The 12,881-nt window shown below is 47.3% G+C and overlaps 1 protein-coding gene across 6 annotated transcripts in view; it reads right to left on the bottom strand.

Annotated features, from left to right (window-relative positions):
* The window catches only part of FAM81A (family with sequence similarity 81 member A), a 49,849-nt gene extending 43,597 nt beyond the window's left edge, over positions 1–6,252 (bottom strand). For 2 of the 6 annotated variants that reach the window (XR_014519246.1, XM_083475913.1), the window contains exon 1: positions 5,202–5,411. Coding sequence is in view for 3 of the 6 variants with exons in the window: in XM_083475913.1 (XP_083332039.1) it covers positions 5,202–5,376 (175 nt within the window). In the remaining 3 variants the exon portion in view is untranslated. Of the gene's footprint in view, positions 1–5,201; positions 5,412–5,440; positions 5,538–5,570 lie in introns of those variants that run through there. The other 4 variants (XM_083475914.1, XM_083475915.1, XM_083475918.1 and 1 more) reach the window with 4 other exon arrangements.
* Between the last annotated feature and the right edge of the window lie 6,629 nt (positions 6,253–12,881).

Raw genomic sequence — 12,881 nt, 5'->3', positions numbered from 1 at the left:
GCAGAATAAGCTAATATAATACGCAGAGCTAGCAATGTTGATTGCAAATATAATAAATCAAGATGAGTCTGATATAAAAGAAGACTGGGAATACTCTGGCGAATATTTAAAGAAATATAACAATCAGATAAACTTCCAAGTGGGGTTAAATATATGAGCAGCAGTTAAAATAAGCAGAAGAGGGATGGTAATTAAGCAGATGCAGCTTAACAAGGACTAAATAAGACCCCACGGAGGAATGTGTATGGAAGTCAGAGTGTAAGATAAACAATGACAATTGTATAACTGATGTACTAAGATATGTAAAATGCATAAATTTAAAAAAGGAGAAAAAGAAATCGGGGCTGGCAGACGGGAGTGACTATTAGCAGGAAAGGGGTGCTGAGAAATAGCCAAGAGGTTGGGCAGATGAGATACAGAGTACCTAGCAGGAGAAGGTTGAGAGACCTGAAAAGAATAGGCCACATGCTCCCAATTTTCCAGGGAAAATTCTCTTCTCTGTCCCCTCCCATCTTTGCTACATCTGTCATGTACTGAAGTTCTCACCCTGGGCCAGCAGGGGGATACTGTAGTTTTCACTCAGGTCCACATATGCAAATAAGGGATTGAAAGTGACGTTCAGTGATTGGATAGTTACAGAAAATTGTTACTGTTGCGTTGTAGTGGAGCTCTATATAAGCAGGCTGGCTGAACCCTTCAGTTCAGTTCTGTTCTGGCCTTTGAATAAACAAGAGCTGTTTGAAGAATCGCTGTGTCGTCTGATATGTTCACCCACAACTTAACAACATCCCTACCACCATTCTTGCCTTTGAGAGAGGGATGCCTTGTGGCAATGTTGTTACTGTGCATCATCACTCTTTAGGGCCCAGACTGGTTGGGAGAGCAAATATGCATTTATTCCTCAATTCAAATGGAAATAAAACAAGAGGCATTAATGTGGGGGGGTCCCATGCTGTGTGCAGTTTCAGACCTTCCAAGTGTCCATGTTTTCCAGGGACAGTCCTGGATTTACAGAAGCTGTCCCGGTTTCTGATTTGATCCTGGAATGTCCTGCTTTTCCTTAGGACATCCCTAATTTCATCAGAGAAATGTTGGAGGGTATGCAGTTTGCCAGTTCACACACACTGCCATTACTGAGGTGTATTCTGGAAGTCTGAGAACATGATGTGTGGCAATGACAGTTGTCTAATATATCTCTTTGGTCAAAAGAGCTGCTGCTCTCCTAGCTTTCGAGACAGGCTGTTGAAGAGCAAATGCGTTCAGCTCACAGCCTTCAGCAATGGGCAGGGCTGGAGGGGAAGACTTGGTGGAGTTTGGAAAGGTGGGTGCAGGAGGCAGAGGGGTGGAGGAGATGAACTTCAGAGAGCCCAGCAGAAAACCCTCACTGCAGACCCCAAAAGAAGATGTATTTTGTGGCATCCCCATGGCTAGCTTACCTGCAAGGCATAATATGTGGGCCTGCCTTGGAAGATGATATACAGCACATGCCAAGTGATGTGGGTTAGAAAATTTCCCCTTTTTTCATCAGGTCATTAGTAACAATAAATGGGTGTCAACAGCAAATACAATATTAGGGAAGCTTGGAAAGTCCCCCCCTTTATGCTTTGTTTACAAGTAAAACGAACACTATCGCTCTTCAGGAAATTTCGCAGTGCAAATTAGGCTAATTTGCATTGGAAATTTTTCCAGTACAACTTATTTCCAGAGAAGTGACATTACTAACACAAGCTTTGCATGCAGAAGGTCTAAGATTTAATTATTAAAGGCAACCACATTCGTTATGGCATGAGCTTCCATGGACTAGTAGAATCTGCTCCATCAGAAGCATGATGAGTTGCATCAGAGGAAGTGGCATCAATGAAGACTTCTGCTAAATTTGTTAGGCTTTATGATGCTGCAAGACCCTTTAGTTATTTTTGCTCCAACAGAATAACACAGGCTTCTCTCTGGAAGCTGGTAGAAAAGCCTCAGGAACAGAAGAGGGTTCTAAGCACCAGGGGGGCGGGCTTCCTTTGAAATGCTAATAGGCGTCACAAAAATGTGGTTTTTTATTTTAACTGTGACAGGGAAAGAGAGTAAAACCCCTCCCTCCCAGCAGTCCTGGGGCTGCTCAGGCATTTGCTATTTGCTCAGCAAGAAAAAATGCATGTTAACTGTATTCACTTCACACAACCTAAGAAGAGCCTGCTGGACCAGTCCAATGGCCCATTTAGTCCAGCATCCTGGGGAGGGTGTTAAAAGGCCTTTCAAAGTGTGATATGCTGTATGGATGGGCTCTGTAGCTAGAAGGAGTCTCTCTTTGCTAATCACAGCTGTCAGTGGTGGAGCAAGGTGACAGGAGGTGTTTTGCAAATCACCTGAGGTTCAGTTGTGGAACCAAATGGCTGGACATAAGTAGTTTAAGAAATTATTTAATAAATAAGCTGCTCTCCAAGTGACAGAGGGAAAAGTTGAGAAGTTGGGAACTTCCCACCCACATGTGTAGATAGATGCCTTCATGAACAGCTGTCTGGGTGAAGGTGTTGGGCACCATTCAAGGTAGTCTAGCAGCAGAACGGAGAGAGCTGACCCACAGCCGAAAGAGGGAGGAGGAGGAGGAGGAGGGTGATGAAGAGAGCATCTGTTGCTGAAAAATCAGGTTAAGTGATGGACAGTAGAGCACCTGTTCCTTTCATACAGAAGGTTCGCTTAGATGTCAACTTTTCCCTTTCCTTGTGATGAATCCTATTCAGAATAAGAGAATTTCCCTTTTAAAAAAGGAAAAAGTTGACAGCTATGGGTTCAAGTTTCAATCCATCTCCATAGAGGGGAGATTTGGCCAGCAAGTAATGGCTTTTCCCACCTGCCTTGCCCCACCCTCCAGCCCTAGGAGATCTTATAGGGGAGCTGTTTCCAGAGGAAAAACTGTGAGGACTCTGTTTTCCATCAGGGGGTGGCTGGTTTCACCTGTGCTGGCCCATGTCTGGCCCGAAGAACCTTTAGAAGGGAGTTGCTACCCTGGGCATTACACGCATGTGTACTTCAATGAGCTGAATAGAGTGAAATATGAATCATGGGAGCGTGGCGAATGTGTGCAAGAACTTAACAGTGCTTAGTGTAACTGACCTGTAGAAAGGACTCTATGAACTGAAAAGAGATATGCTTATGTTCCCTTATTAACTACGAAAATCCTTTTTAAAAAGAACGATTATAAAAAAAAACCAATGCTTAGTGTATTTTTGGCTGCTATTTTGTTAATGTTGCTTTGTAGACTGTGAATGTTGCATTGATTTGTTAATCGTATAATATGACTTTTGCTTTAATTGTGACGTATAGCTTATTTTTAAGTTGCTACTTTGCTAACAAAGACAAGCGGGTGGCGCTGTGGGTAAAACCTCAGTGCCTAGGACTTGCCGATCGCATGGTCGGCAGTTCGAATCCCCGCGGCGGGGTGAGCTCCCGTCTTTCAGTCCCAGCTCCTGCCCACCTAGCAGTTCGAAAGCACCCTTAAGTGCAAGTAGATAAATAGGTACCGCTTTATAGCGGGAAGGTAAACGGCGTTTCCGTGTGCTGTGCTGGTGCTGGCTCGCCAGAGCAGCTTCGTCACGCTGGCCACGTGACCCGGAAGTGTCTGTGGACAGCGCTGGCCCCCGGCCTCTTAAGTGAGATGGGCGCACAACCCTAGAGTCAGACACGACTGGCCCGTACGGGCAGGGGTACCTTGATCTTACCTTTACTTTGCTAACAGTGCTTTATAGATTGTAATTGTTTCACTGATGATTTGTTAATTTTTCTATATGATCTATGCTGCATTTGTGATGTTCTATGATGTTCCATAATGTTATTATTTATGGTTTGCAAGTCGCTTTGGGATTCATTTGAATGAAAAACAGTATAGAGTTATAATGAATTGAATCAAATCTCCAGGTAAGACTCCCTGCCTGAAATTCTGGAGAGCTGTTGCCAGTCAGTGTAGTCAGTACTGAGTAAGATGGACCAATGGCCTGACGTATTTTCTATGTTCTATTTCTAATGATGGGAGGAGGGGAAAACCTGCTCCTAGCTGATGGAATGGCAAACCCCAGGGATGGCTGTGCTCTGCCTCCAACTGGTACCCACGGTCTGGATACCAGTTGCTGGGAACTGCAAATATGGAAGAGTGCTCTTGCTCTCAGGTCCTGCTTGTGGACTAATAATAATAATAATAATAATAATAATAATAATAATAATAATAAATTTATTATTTATACCCACCCATCTGGCTAGGTCTCCCCAGCCACTTGGGCATCTGCCTGGGTGGACCATGATGGGCCTTTGCCTGGATCCTGCAGGGCTCTTCTTATGTTGCTATGAAAAGACAGAGGTTGCAACTCTCCCCGCTTTGGCAGGGCCAGCCATTGACCCGGCTACCAACAACTGATCCCCCTGCTGCTGGGAAGGTGAACTTTGGATAACACTGTACAAACCAGCATGTTGGATGTTGGAGAGTGATAATTAAGCAGAGATTCCTGCCACCCACCCTCAGACACTGCAGAAATCTCTTTCCACTGTGAGAATAACGCCAAGCAAGTGAGATGTCTCCCTCTTGCCTTGACTGTGGGGGGGGGGGTGCCTCAACAGGGGGCTGGAGCCCTGAGTCCAATTTGCAGACTTCCACTGTCAAGTTCTCCTGCCCAAGCCTCATGGAAACAAACGAGAGATGAGCAAGAGAGCCCTTACATCTCTCCCATTCATTTCTAGGAAACTTGTGCAGGAGAACTTCTCAGTCCATGCCTCATTAGGAATGGGGGAGGGGGAGGTGCTATTTGGATTTCCCACCGCAGGCACCAAAATAAGCCTCGGCCCATCTCATCCCAGCCTGAAAAGGCCTCTTTTTTATGTATGTACATCAGCTCATTACAATTAACACAACGGCAAACATACCTGAAGAAAGAAGCCCCATCAAAAACTGCTTGTCATAAGGCGCAAAAAAGCTCACCACCACCATCTCCAACCACACAATGCACAGATCTCCCTGCTGTTGATTTGTTTGTTTCAAGTCACCCACTGAAATGTTCCCCCCCTCAGATACCAGTTTATTTTGGATCTTCAAAGGAACATTTCTTAATCCTCCACCCCACCGTACACTGACTATTTTGAGAGAAATCACAAATGTACAACACATCCCCTCCCTAGAGAGACCCCCCCCAGCAGCACCCCCCCCAACATCCTAAGAAACTCACAACAGAACATGCCACAGCTGCATCCAGGGCCCCGCTGACAGCATTCAACATGGCTTTGTTCCCGTCGCCTCAAACTCGTGTCTTCGGAAAACCAAAAGTCGTCAGGATCCTGGCATGGTGGAAGGAGGCGGCATGCAGTGTCTCCACTGGTCTTGACAGCGAAGGCTTCCCTCATTCCCCGCCCCCACTCTGCTTCCCCACCCTCATGCGAGAGACGTGTGGTCTCAGTGCCAACACACCTGAAAATATGGAGGTGGTTGGAAGCAACGGTGACAGAAATGAACCGAAGGTCAACGCCAGGAGCCTCACCACATCCGAATGCAAGTGAAACGTCTGACTGGAAGCAAGTTGTCTCTCAAGGCTGCTTACCTGGGTCTGGTTAGGGCAGGGCTGGAGTGCCCCAAATCTGCTTCTGAGTATCATAGCAGCATATTCGACTACACTTCTTGTTTGGGGGGTGTAGGTATTTTTCAGGTCAGCAGCCACACCTAAAGGCTTGCCAGGATGAAGCTGGGATGTACTGGTGCCCCTCTGTTGCTGATTTCCTGCTTCCACCGCGGCAACCGAGGAGCGTGGCAACCGAAGAGCCCCCTCGGCTCTTCTTGGCTGGGCCTCGGAGAAGGAGAAGCAAAGCAGCAGCAGCTGGGAGTTGTTGCCAGGACGCTGTCGCTATAGCAACAAGCATCTCAACCTCCGTGAAGCAAGGCCCTCCTCAAGAGGAGAGAGAGAGAAGGAACTTATTTATAGGGAACAAAATATCAGCACATACAAATCCTCTTTGAAGAGGCTTAACCCCACAATTATTTCCTAGCGGGGTCAGTTTCTCTCAGAAGATTGGCAGGGGGAAGAACAGTTTCTTCCCTTTTTCAAAAGCAAATTGCCAGCTGTGACGAATTCTAATCCAGGCAAAGCACAGACACAGAAAGAACACTTTGGCATCCCATAGCTCAAGCTTATATCCTGTTCAATGTGCGCCACAGAATTCCTGCAGGCACACAATGCTCGGCTGTAAGGAAATGAAGTTGGTACACATAAAAGGTCCTGGTGACATTTCTCCGGGCTGTCATTCATAGAAATTAATTACCCCCTCTCCCCCCACCTCCAGTAAGAGAGAGTTTGGCCTGGTGGCAAAGCAACACAGTTGCCAACCAAAGTCAAGACACGCGGTATCGCTTTTTTACAGAGAACAAAAGGAACCCCATGCAGGGCCATTGAGGCAAACTTCCCACAAAGAGGATGTTGAGCTCCATGAAATGCTACAAACCTCAGCCATGTAGCATTATCCCTTGGGAAGTTCTCCTGCACAAACCACCACCCACCCACCCCGCCATGGAAAAGCACACACAAGAGTCCTTACGCAGGATCATTTTTGGCAGGTTGTTCCTCCGGTGGGAAAACTGGAGGGAACTGTCACTTGGGGTTTCACCCCAGCACCTCAAGGCTATAGCAAGTGGCCTGCTCCAGGCAGTCAGGTCCTGGGACTGGCTGCCTATCCAAGTAGGCTGAAAGACATCATTCACACTTGGGGTTCAAACAGGCAGAGATCAACTTTCAGAGCAGCAAATGTGGGGCTTAAGAAAACCCACTGGAAAAGTGGAAAAATGGGAGGTTGGCAACAATGTTTTCACATCAAAGATGAGAATTACTATTCTTATTATAAACTTCTGTACCGGCTTTTATCCGAAGATCACAGGGTGATTTACAATATCAAAACACAAAAATACATACCATAATAACAAGCAAAAACAATACCCTTACTTCAGTTTAAAAGGCCAAATATTGTTTAATTAGTCATAGGATTTGGAGTAGAGGCATGGTATAGCTTGTAATGAAGGTACCAGGTGAGCCTCTCTGGGGAGAGCATTCCACAAGTGGGGGGCCACTGCAGAAAAGGCCCATTATTGTCTTGCCACCCGCTGGACCTTTCATCACAGAGGAGGCACACGAAGAAGGGCCTGAGGTGATGATTGCAGGGTCCGGGTTTATATGGGAAACGGCATTGAGGAATTGTGGTCCTGAGCCATTTTAAGACTTTATAGGTCAAAACCAGCACTTTGAACTGGGCCTGGAAACTAATTGGCAGCCAGTGCAGTCGGGCCAGGATCGGTGTAAAATGCTCAAACCGTCTTGCCCTGGTGAGCAACCAGGCTGCCAAATTTGGCATCAGCTGAAGTTTCTAAACCGTCTTCAGAGGCAGCTCCACATATAATGCGTTGCAGTAATCTAACCTAGAGGTTACCAAAGCACAGACAACAGAACTTAGGCTAACCCTGTCCAGACAGGGGCACAGCTGGGCCACTAGCCAAAGTAAATGGGAGGCACTCTGTGCCAGCATGGTGTAGTGGTTAAGAGCGGTGGACTCGTAATCTGGTGAACTGTGTTCACTCCTCCACTCCTCCACATGCAGCTGCTGGGTGACCTTGGGCTAGTCACACTTTTCTGAAATCTCTCGGCCTCACTCACCTCACAGAGTGTTTGTTGTAATATACAGCCAAACCTCATGTTGCATCCGCTTCAGGTTGCATTTTTTCGGGTTGCGGACTGCTGAAACCTGGAAGTACCGGAACGGGTTACTTCCGGGTTTTGGCAGTCGCGCATGTGCAGAAGCGCCAAATCACAACCTGCGCAAGCACAGACATGGGTTGCAAACACTGTGGGTTGCAAACGTGCATCCCACACGGATCACGTTTGCAACCCAAGCGTCCACTGTAATAATGAAACAACAACACAAGACTTGGAACCAGCACAAAATAACGAAAACATCGGAGCAGCAGCACATGAAATGGTGGCATATGACAGCAGGAAAATAACAAATTACCCATCAGTCTCAGAAGACAAAACTCAAAATTACCATTCAAATATCAGGCTGTACCTGGCCCCTAAAGCTTTAAGGGTGCTGGGTGGGTTTCTCTGAGGAGGACATTCTAATAAAGGGGAGCCACAACTGACAAGGGCACTTGCTTCTCTCCTGAAGGAGGGTGAGGCCAGTATATCTGAAGGAGCGTCTCCACCCCCATCATTCTACCCGGACACTGAGGTCCAGCACTGAGGGCCTTCTGGTGGTTCCCTCACTGCGAGAAGTGAGGTTACAGGGAACCAGGCAGAGGGCCTTCTCAGTAGTGGCGCCCTCCCTGTGGAACACGCTCCCACCAGATGTCAAAGAGAAGAACAACTACCAGAGTTTTAGAAGACATCTGAAGGCTTGTTTAGGGAAGCTTTTAATGTTTGATGTATTGCGGTATTTTAATACAGTGGTGCCCCGCAAGATGAACGCCTCGCAAGACGGAAAACCCGCTAGACGAAAGGGTTTTCCGTTTTGGAGACGCTTCGCAAAACGAATTTCCCTATGGGCTTCCTTCGCAAGACGAAAGCCCATAGGGAAATCTCCGGGACAGCTGGGAAGCGCAGCGCGTCTTCCCCACTGTCCTCGGACCTCCTCCAAAGCCTGGCGGGGGGGCGGAGAGACCTCCTCCCGCCGCCAGGCTTCGGAAGGCTGCTCCGAAGCCTGGGGGGGCGGAGAGGTTTTTTTAAAACCCCAGGACAGCGGAGGACTTCTCTGCTGTCCGGGGCGATTTTAAAATGCTGGCGGGCGGCAGCGCTGCCGCCCGCCAGCATTTTAAAATCGCCCCGGACAGCAGAGAAGTCCCCCGCTGTCCCGAGGTTTTTTAAAATGCTGGCGTCTTCCCCGCTGTCCCCGGACATCTTTTGAAGCAAGGGGCGGCAACGCGGAGAAGCGATCTTCTCCCCTCCGCCCCTTGCTTCAAAAGAGGGGACAGAGGGGAAAGCGCGCGCGTCTTCCCCTTTCTCCCCGGACCCCTTTTGAACCAAGGGGCAGCAACGGGGAGAAGCGATCTTCTCCCCTCCGCCCCTTGCTTCAAAAGAGGGGACAGAGGGGAAGGCACGCGCGCCTGCCCCTCTCTCCCCGGACCCCTTTTGAAGCAAGGGGCGGCAAGGCAGAGAAGCGATCTTCTCCCCTCCGCCCCTTGCTTCAAAAGAGGGGACAGAGGGGAAGGCGCGCGCGCCTGCTCCTCTCTCCCCAGACCCCTTTTGAACCAAGGGGCAGCAACGGGGAGAAGCGATCTTCTCCCCTCCGCCCCTTGCTTCAAAAGAGGGGACAGAGGGGAAGGCGCGCCTTCCCCTCTGTCCCCGGAGATTGCGGGGAGGCAACGGGGAGAAGCAATCTTCTCCCCGCTGCCCCTTGCTTTAAAACAGGTCCGGGGACAGAGGGGAAGGCGCGCGGCGCTTCCCCTCTGTCCCCGACGGGTCTCCTTAGGAACACATTGATTGATTTTCAATGCATTCCTATGGGAAACCGTGCTTTGCAAGACGAAAAACTCGCAAGACGACAAAACTTGCGGAACGAATTAATTTCGTCTTGCGAGGCACCACTGTATTTTGTTGGAAGCCGCCCAGAGTGGCTGGGGAAGCCCAGCCAGATGGGCAGGGTATAAATAATAAATTATTATTATTATTATTATTATTATTATTAGGCGGCACCCACAGGAAGACTTCTGGCATAATGTTTTGGCAGGTTCATATAAGAGTTGCAAATTCTTCAGAGTTGTCAAAAACCTGGAACTGTCCAGGAAGAGATCTGTCTATAAAAAAGGAGCTAAATAAATACAGTGGTGCCTCGCAAGACGAAAATAATCCGTTCTGTGATTCTCTTCGTCTAGCGGTTTTTTCGTCTTGCGAAGCAAGCCCATTGACGGATTAGCGGATTAGCGCTCTTAGCGGCTTATCTGCTGATCGGATCAGCTGATAAGCGGCTTAGCGGCTTAGAAAAAGGGGGGGGAGGAAAAAAAACCAGCAGGAACTCGCAAGACATTGTCGTCTTGTGAAGCAAGCCCATAGGAGATTCGTTTTGCGAAGCACCCCCAAAACGGAAAACTCTTTCGTCTAGCGAGTTTTCCGTCTTGCGAGGCATTCGTCTTGCGGGGCACCACTGTACACATTTACAGTCACATCACCATCTCCCTGCCTAGCCAAGAGCATTGAATTCAGCGTAAGCCCGGGGGGCCACTAGGGGCGCCTTGGAAGATGGCGGACAATACCATCTCTCCGGCTCACACAAGGTAATTTAGGGGCTGATTATGGGAGTATATCAGCCTCCGGTTTTCTTCCCAGGGGATGGGAAGATGCTGCCTCGCCCGCGGTTGCCCATAAATCACCCGCGAGTTCGAAAGAAGAGGGGGCGGGGGCACTGGACGGAAAGCCCTCGAGCGAGTTCTGGACCTTCTGGACGCTTCTTCCAAGAGCGAAACTAGTTGCATTGCTTAAGATAAAATAATTGGAGATAGTAAATGCACATGTTTCGAGCGAAGTAAAGGGTGTATTATCTGCTAATTAAATCTACTACTGAGAAGTCAAGAGTGATGGGACGGAATGAACAGAAGATTACATCAAAGAATTACAGCTACGTCAGTATGTTGAAACGGAACGGAAAGGGGGGGGACTTTCTTTTTCATTATGATTTACCTAACAACCCCTCCCCTAGAAGAACAGTCACATGATTGATAGCAAGTGAGATTGGAAAACAAACTGTGTGGAAATAAAAATACTAACTAAAGGCTTTGTTTTGTGGAAGATCTGGAAAGAACGAAAGGCTTTCCTGTGGCGCAGTTATTATTGAGATCCGCCATTATGAGACAGACTTTGTTGCGAGATTTACAGTCAAAGGGGGAGGCGAGCCACTGTTATCTGCTATCATGTTTGGATTGTATATCTGAATGCGCAAAAACTCCCCTGGAAAGACTGATTATGGTGCAACTGGTCTGGGAAAATTAAGGAGCAGACGCTTAGACTGCATTTCATCGGAGCTGACGAAAATGGCGCCGGCCGCTTGAACAGGACTTTTGGATCAGCGTGAGATGAATTATGGGAGAGCATTACAAAAGTTCACACAGAAACATAAATAATGCTTGCTTCAACTCACCTGTGGAAACAACTCAGAGGTTATTAAGAAGAAAAACGATAACAACAAGGAGATGGGAAGATGGGACTTGTGAATATTAAAGCACCAGAAATATGAGATTGGACCCTTACTGAACTCGAAGCATGGGTACCCCCAACAAAAATTTAAAATTCGGCTAAATATTTGGAGTTTATGATTTGTATTGATATAATTTGGAATAACTAATACGATATGATTGGTTTGTTAAATGGAAATTTAATAAACATTATTTTTTTAAAAAAATTCAGAGTAAGCCCTCCCTCCCCCCGCCTACAGGTATTGGGGCAGATTACAGGTTAGGACATCTCCGCGGCTGTCCTAGCAGCCATGAAGTTATTGAAAAAGCAGTGGGAATATTGATGTCCCCAAGAATGAGCGTGGGGTACTCAACAACAAGCCTCACCTTTCTGAGACCACTTCTGTTAGCTGAAGATGCCTAGTCTGTCCTGATTAGCCAATATCAGATGCAAACACTGGTAGCCAGGTTTCCTGGAAGAGATGGGACCACGAAGTCCTACAGTAGAAAGCCCTCCTGCCCCATCTGCAAGCATGAGAGCTAGTGTGGCACAGTGGTTATGGTACAGGACTAGGACCTGGGAGAGACGGGAGATGAAATCCCCACTTGGCCAGGAAGCTTGCTGGGTGACCCTTGGCCAGTCACTCACTCTCAGCCTAACCTACCTTGTTGTGAGGATAAAATGGGGAAAAGGAGAACCATGTATACCACCTTGAGCTCCTTGTAGCGAAGGTAGGATATCAATTAAACAAACAAACAAACAAACAAACAAACAAACAAACACGGTAATTCAATTTTACTAGCAAACCAGAGGTTAAACTAACTCCTTTCCAGCTCTGGAAGGAGCAAGAGGAGCATTCGTGCGACCCACCTACACACTACAACTGACACACTAATGTGGAGAGTTCTGCTCTGTTCTGTTATTGCTGTAAATAGGACTGTCAAAGGTAGAAGGGAACATTGCTCGGTAGTTATGAACTTCTGTCCATCGTGGCAGCAGGCTGTTTTTGGACAATAAATACAATCAGACTGAATAGGAAGCTTTGGAACATGAAGGAAACAAGACATTCTCAGAAAAGAAAAAAGAGCAGAGCAAGAATAGGAGACTAGGGGCAGAGCTAAGGGAAACATGCCTCCCCAAAACCATATTGTGTATACTTTAGATTTTCCATACATTTTAAACTACAACGGTTTGGAAAAACAAATCTTGAGTTTCACTCAGTGCTGAAAAGCATAATTTGTTTGGGCTTCATCTGATTGAGGTAGATCTGAAACATGTGACTCAAGGGAAGGCAATGTCACGAGAAGCACCTGGGGTCTGGCTTGAGCCAGCGACAGGCCTAGAGATTCTGCTCATCACAAGGGGAATTTCATGTTGGTATAACTTGTTTCCCACTCACAGTCCTGGCCCAATTGCTAGCTTATTGATTAGCATGACGACTGTTATCCTTTGTTAATGGTAGGTGTTGTTGGCGTTAGGCGTATGAAACTCACTACATGGTGGGCAGGATGAACCATTAGCAACATGGCTGGAGTGTGGCCAGCTCAGCCCCAGAGAAGTACTGAAACCCTGTTAGGCCAGAACTGGGTCACTTGGTTCCTCAAAAAGTTGATGATTCATAGCTGAACTGTGTGAACTGTCTCTAATGGAATGAAAACCACTATGTCTGAAGGTCAGATAAGACCCAGATGGGCTTAGCTTCCCACCTTT

Source organism: Podarcis liolepis (assembly GCF_965112155.1).
Source record: "Podarcis liolepis genome assembly, chromosome: 14".
In the NCBI taxonomy this organism is placed as follows: Eukaryota; Metazoa; Chordata; class Lepidosauria; order Squamata; family Lacertidae; genus Podarcis; species Podarcis liolepis.
The sequence above is the reverse complement of the archived record's forward strand: the minus strand, read 5'-3'. Positions and strand labels throughout refer to the sequence as shown.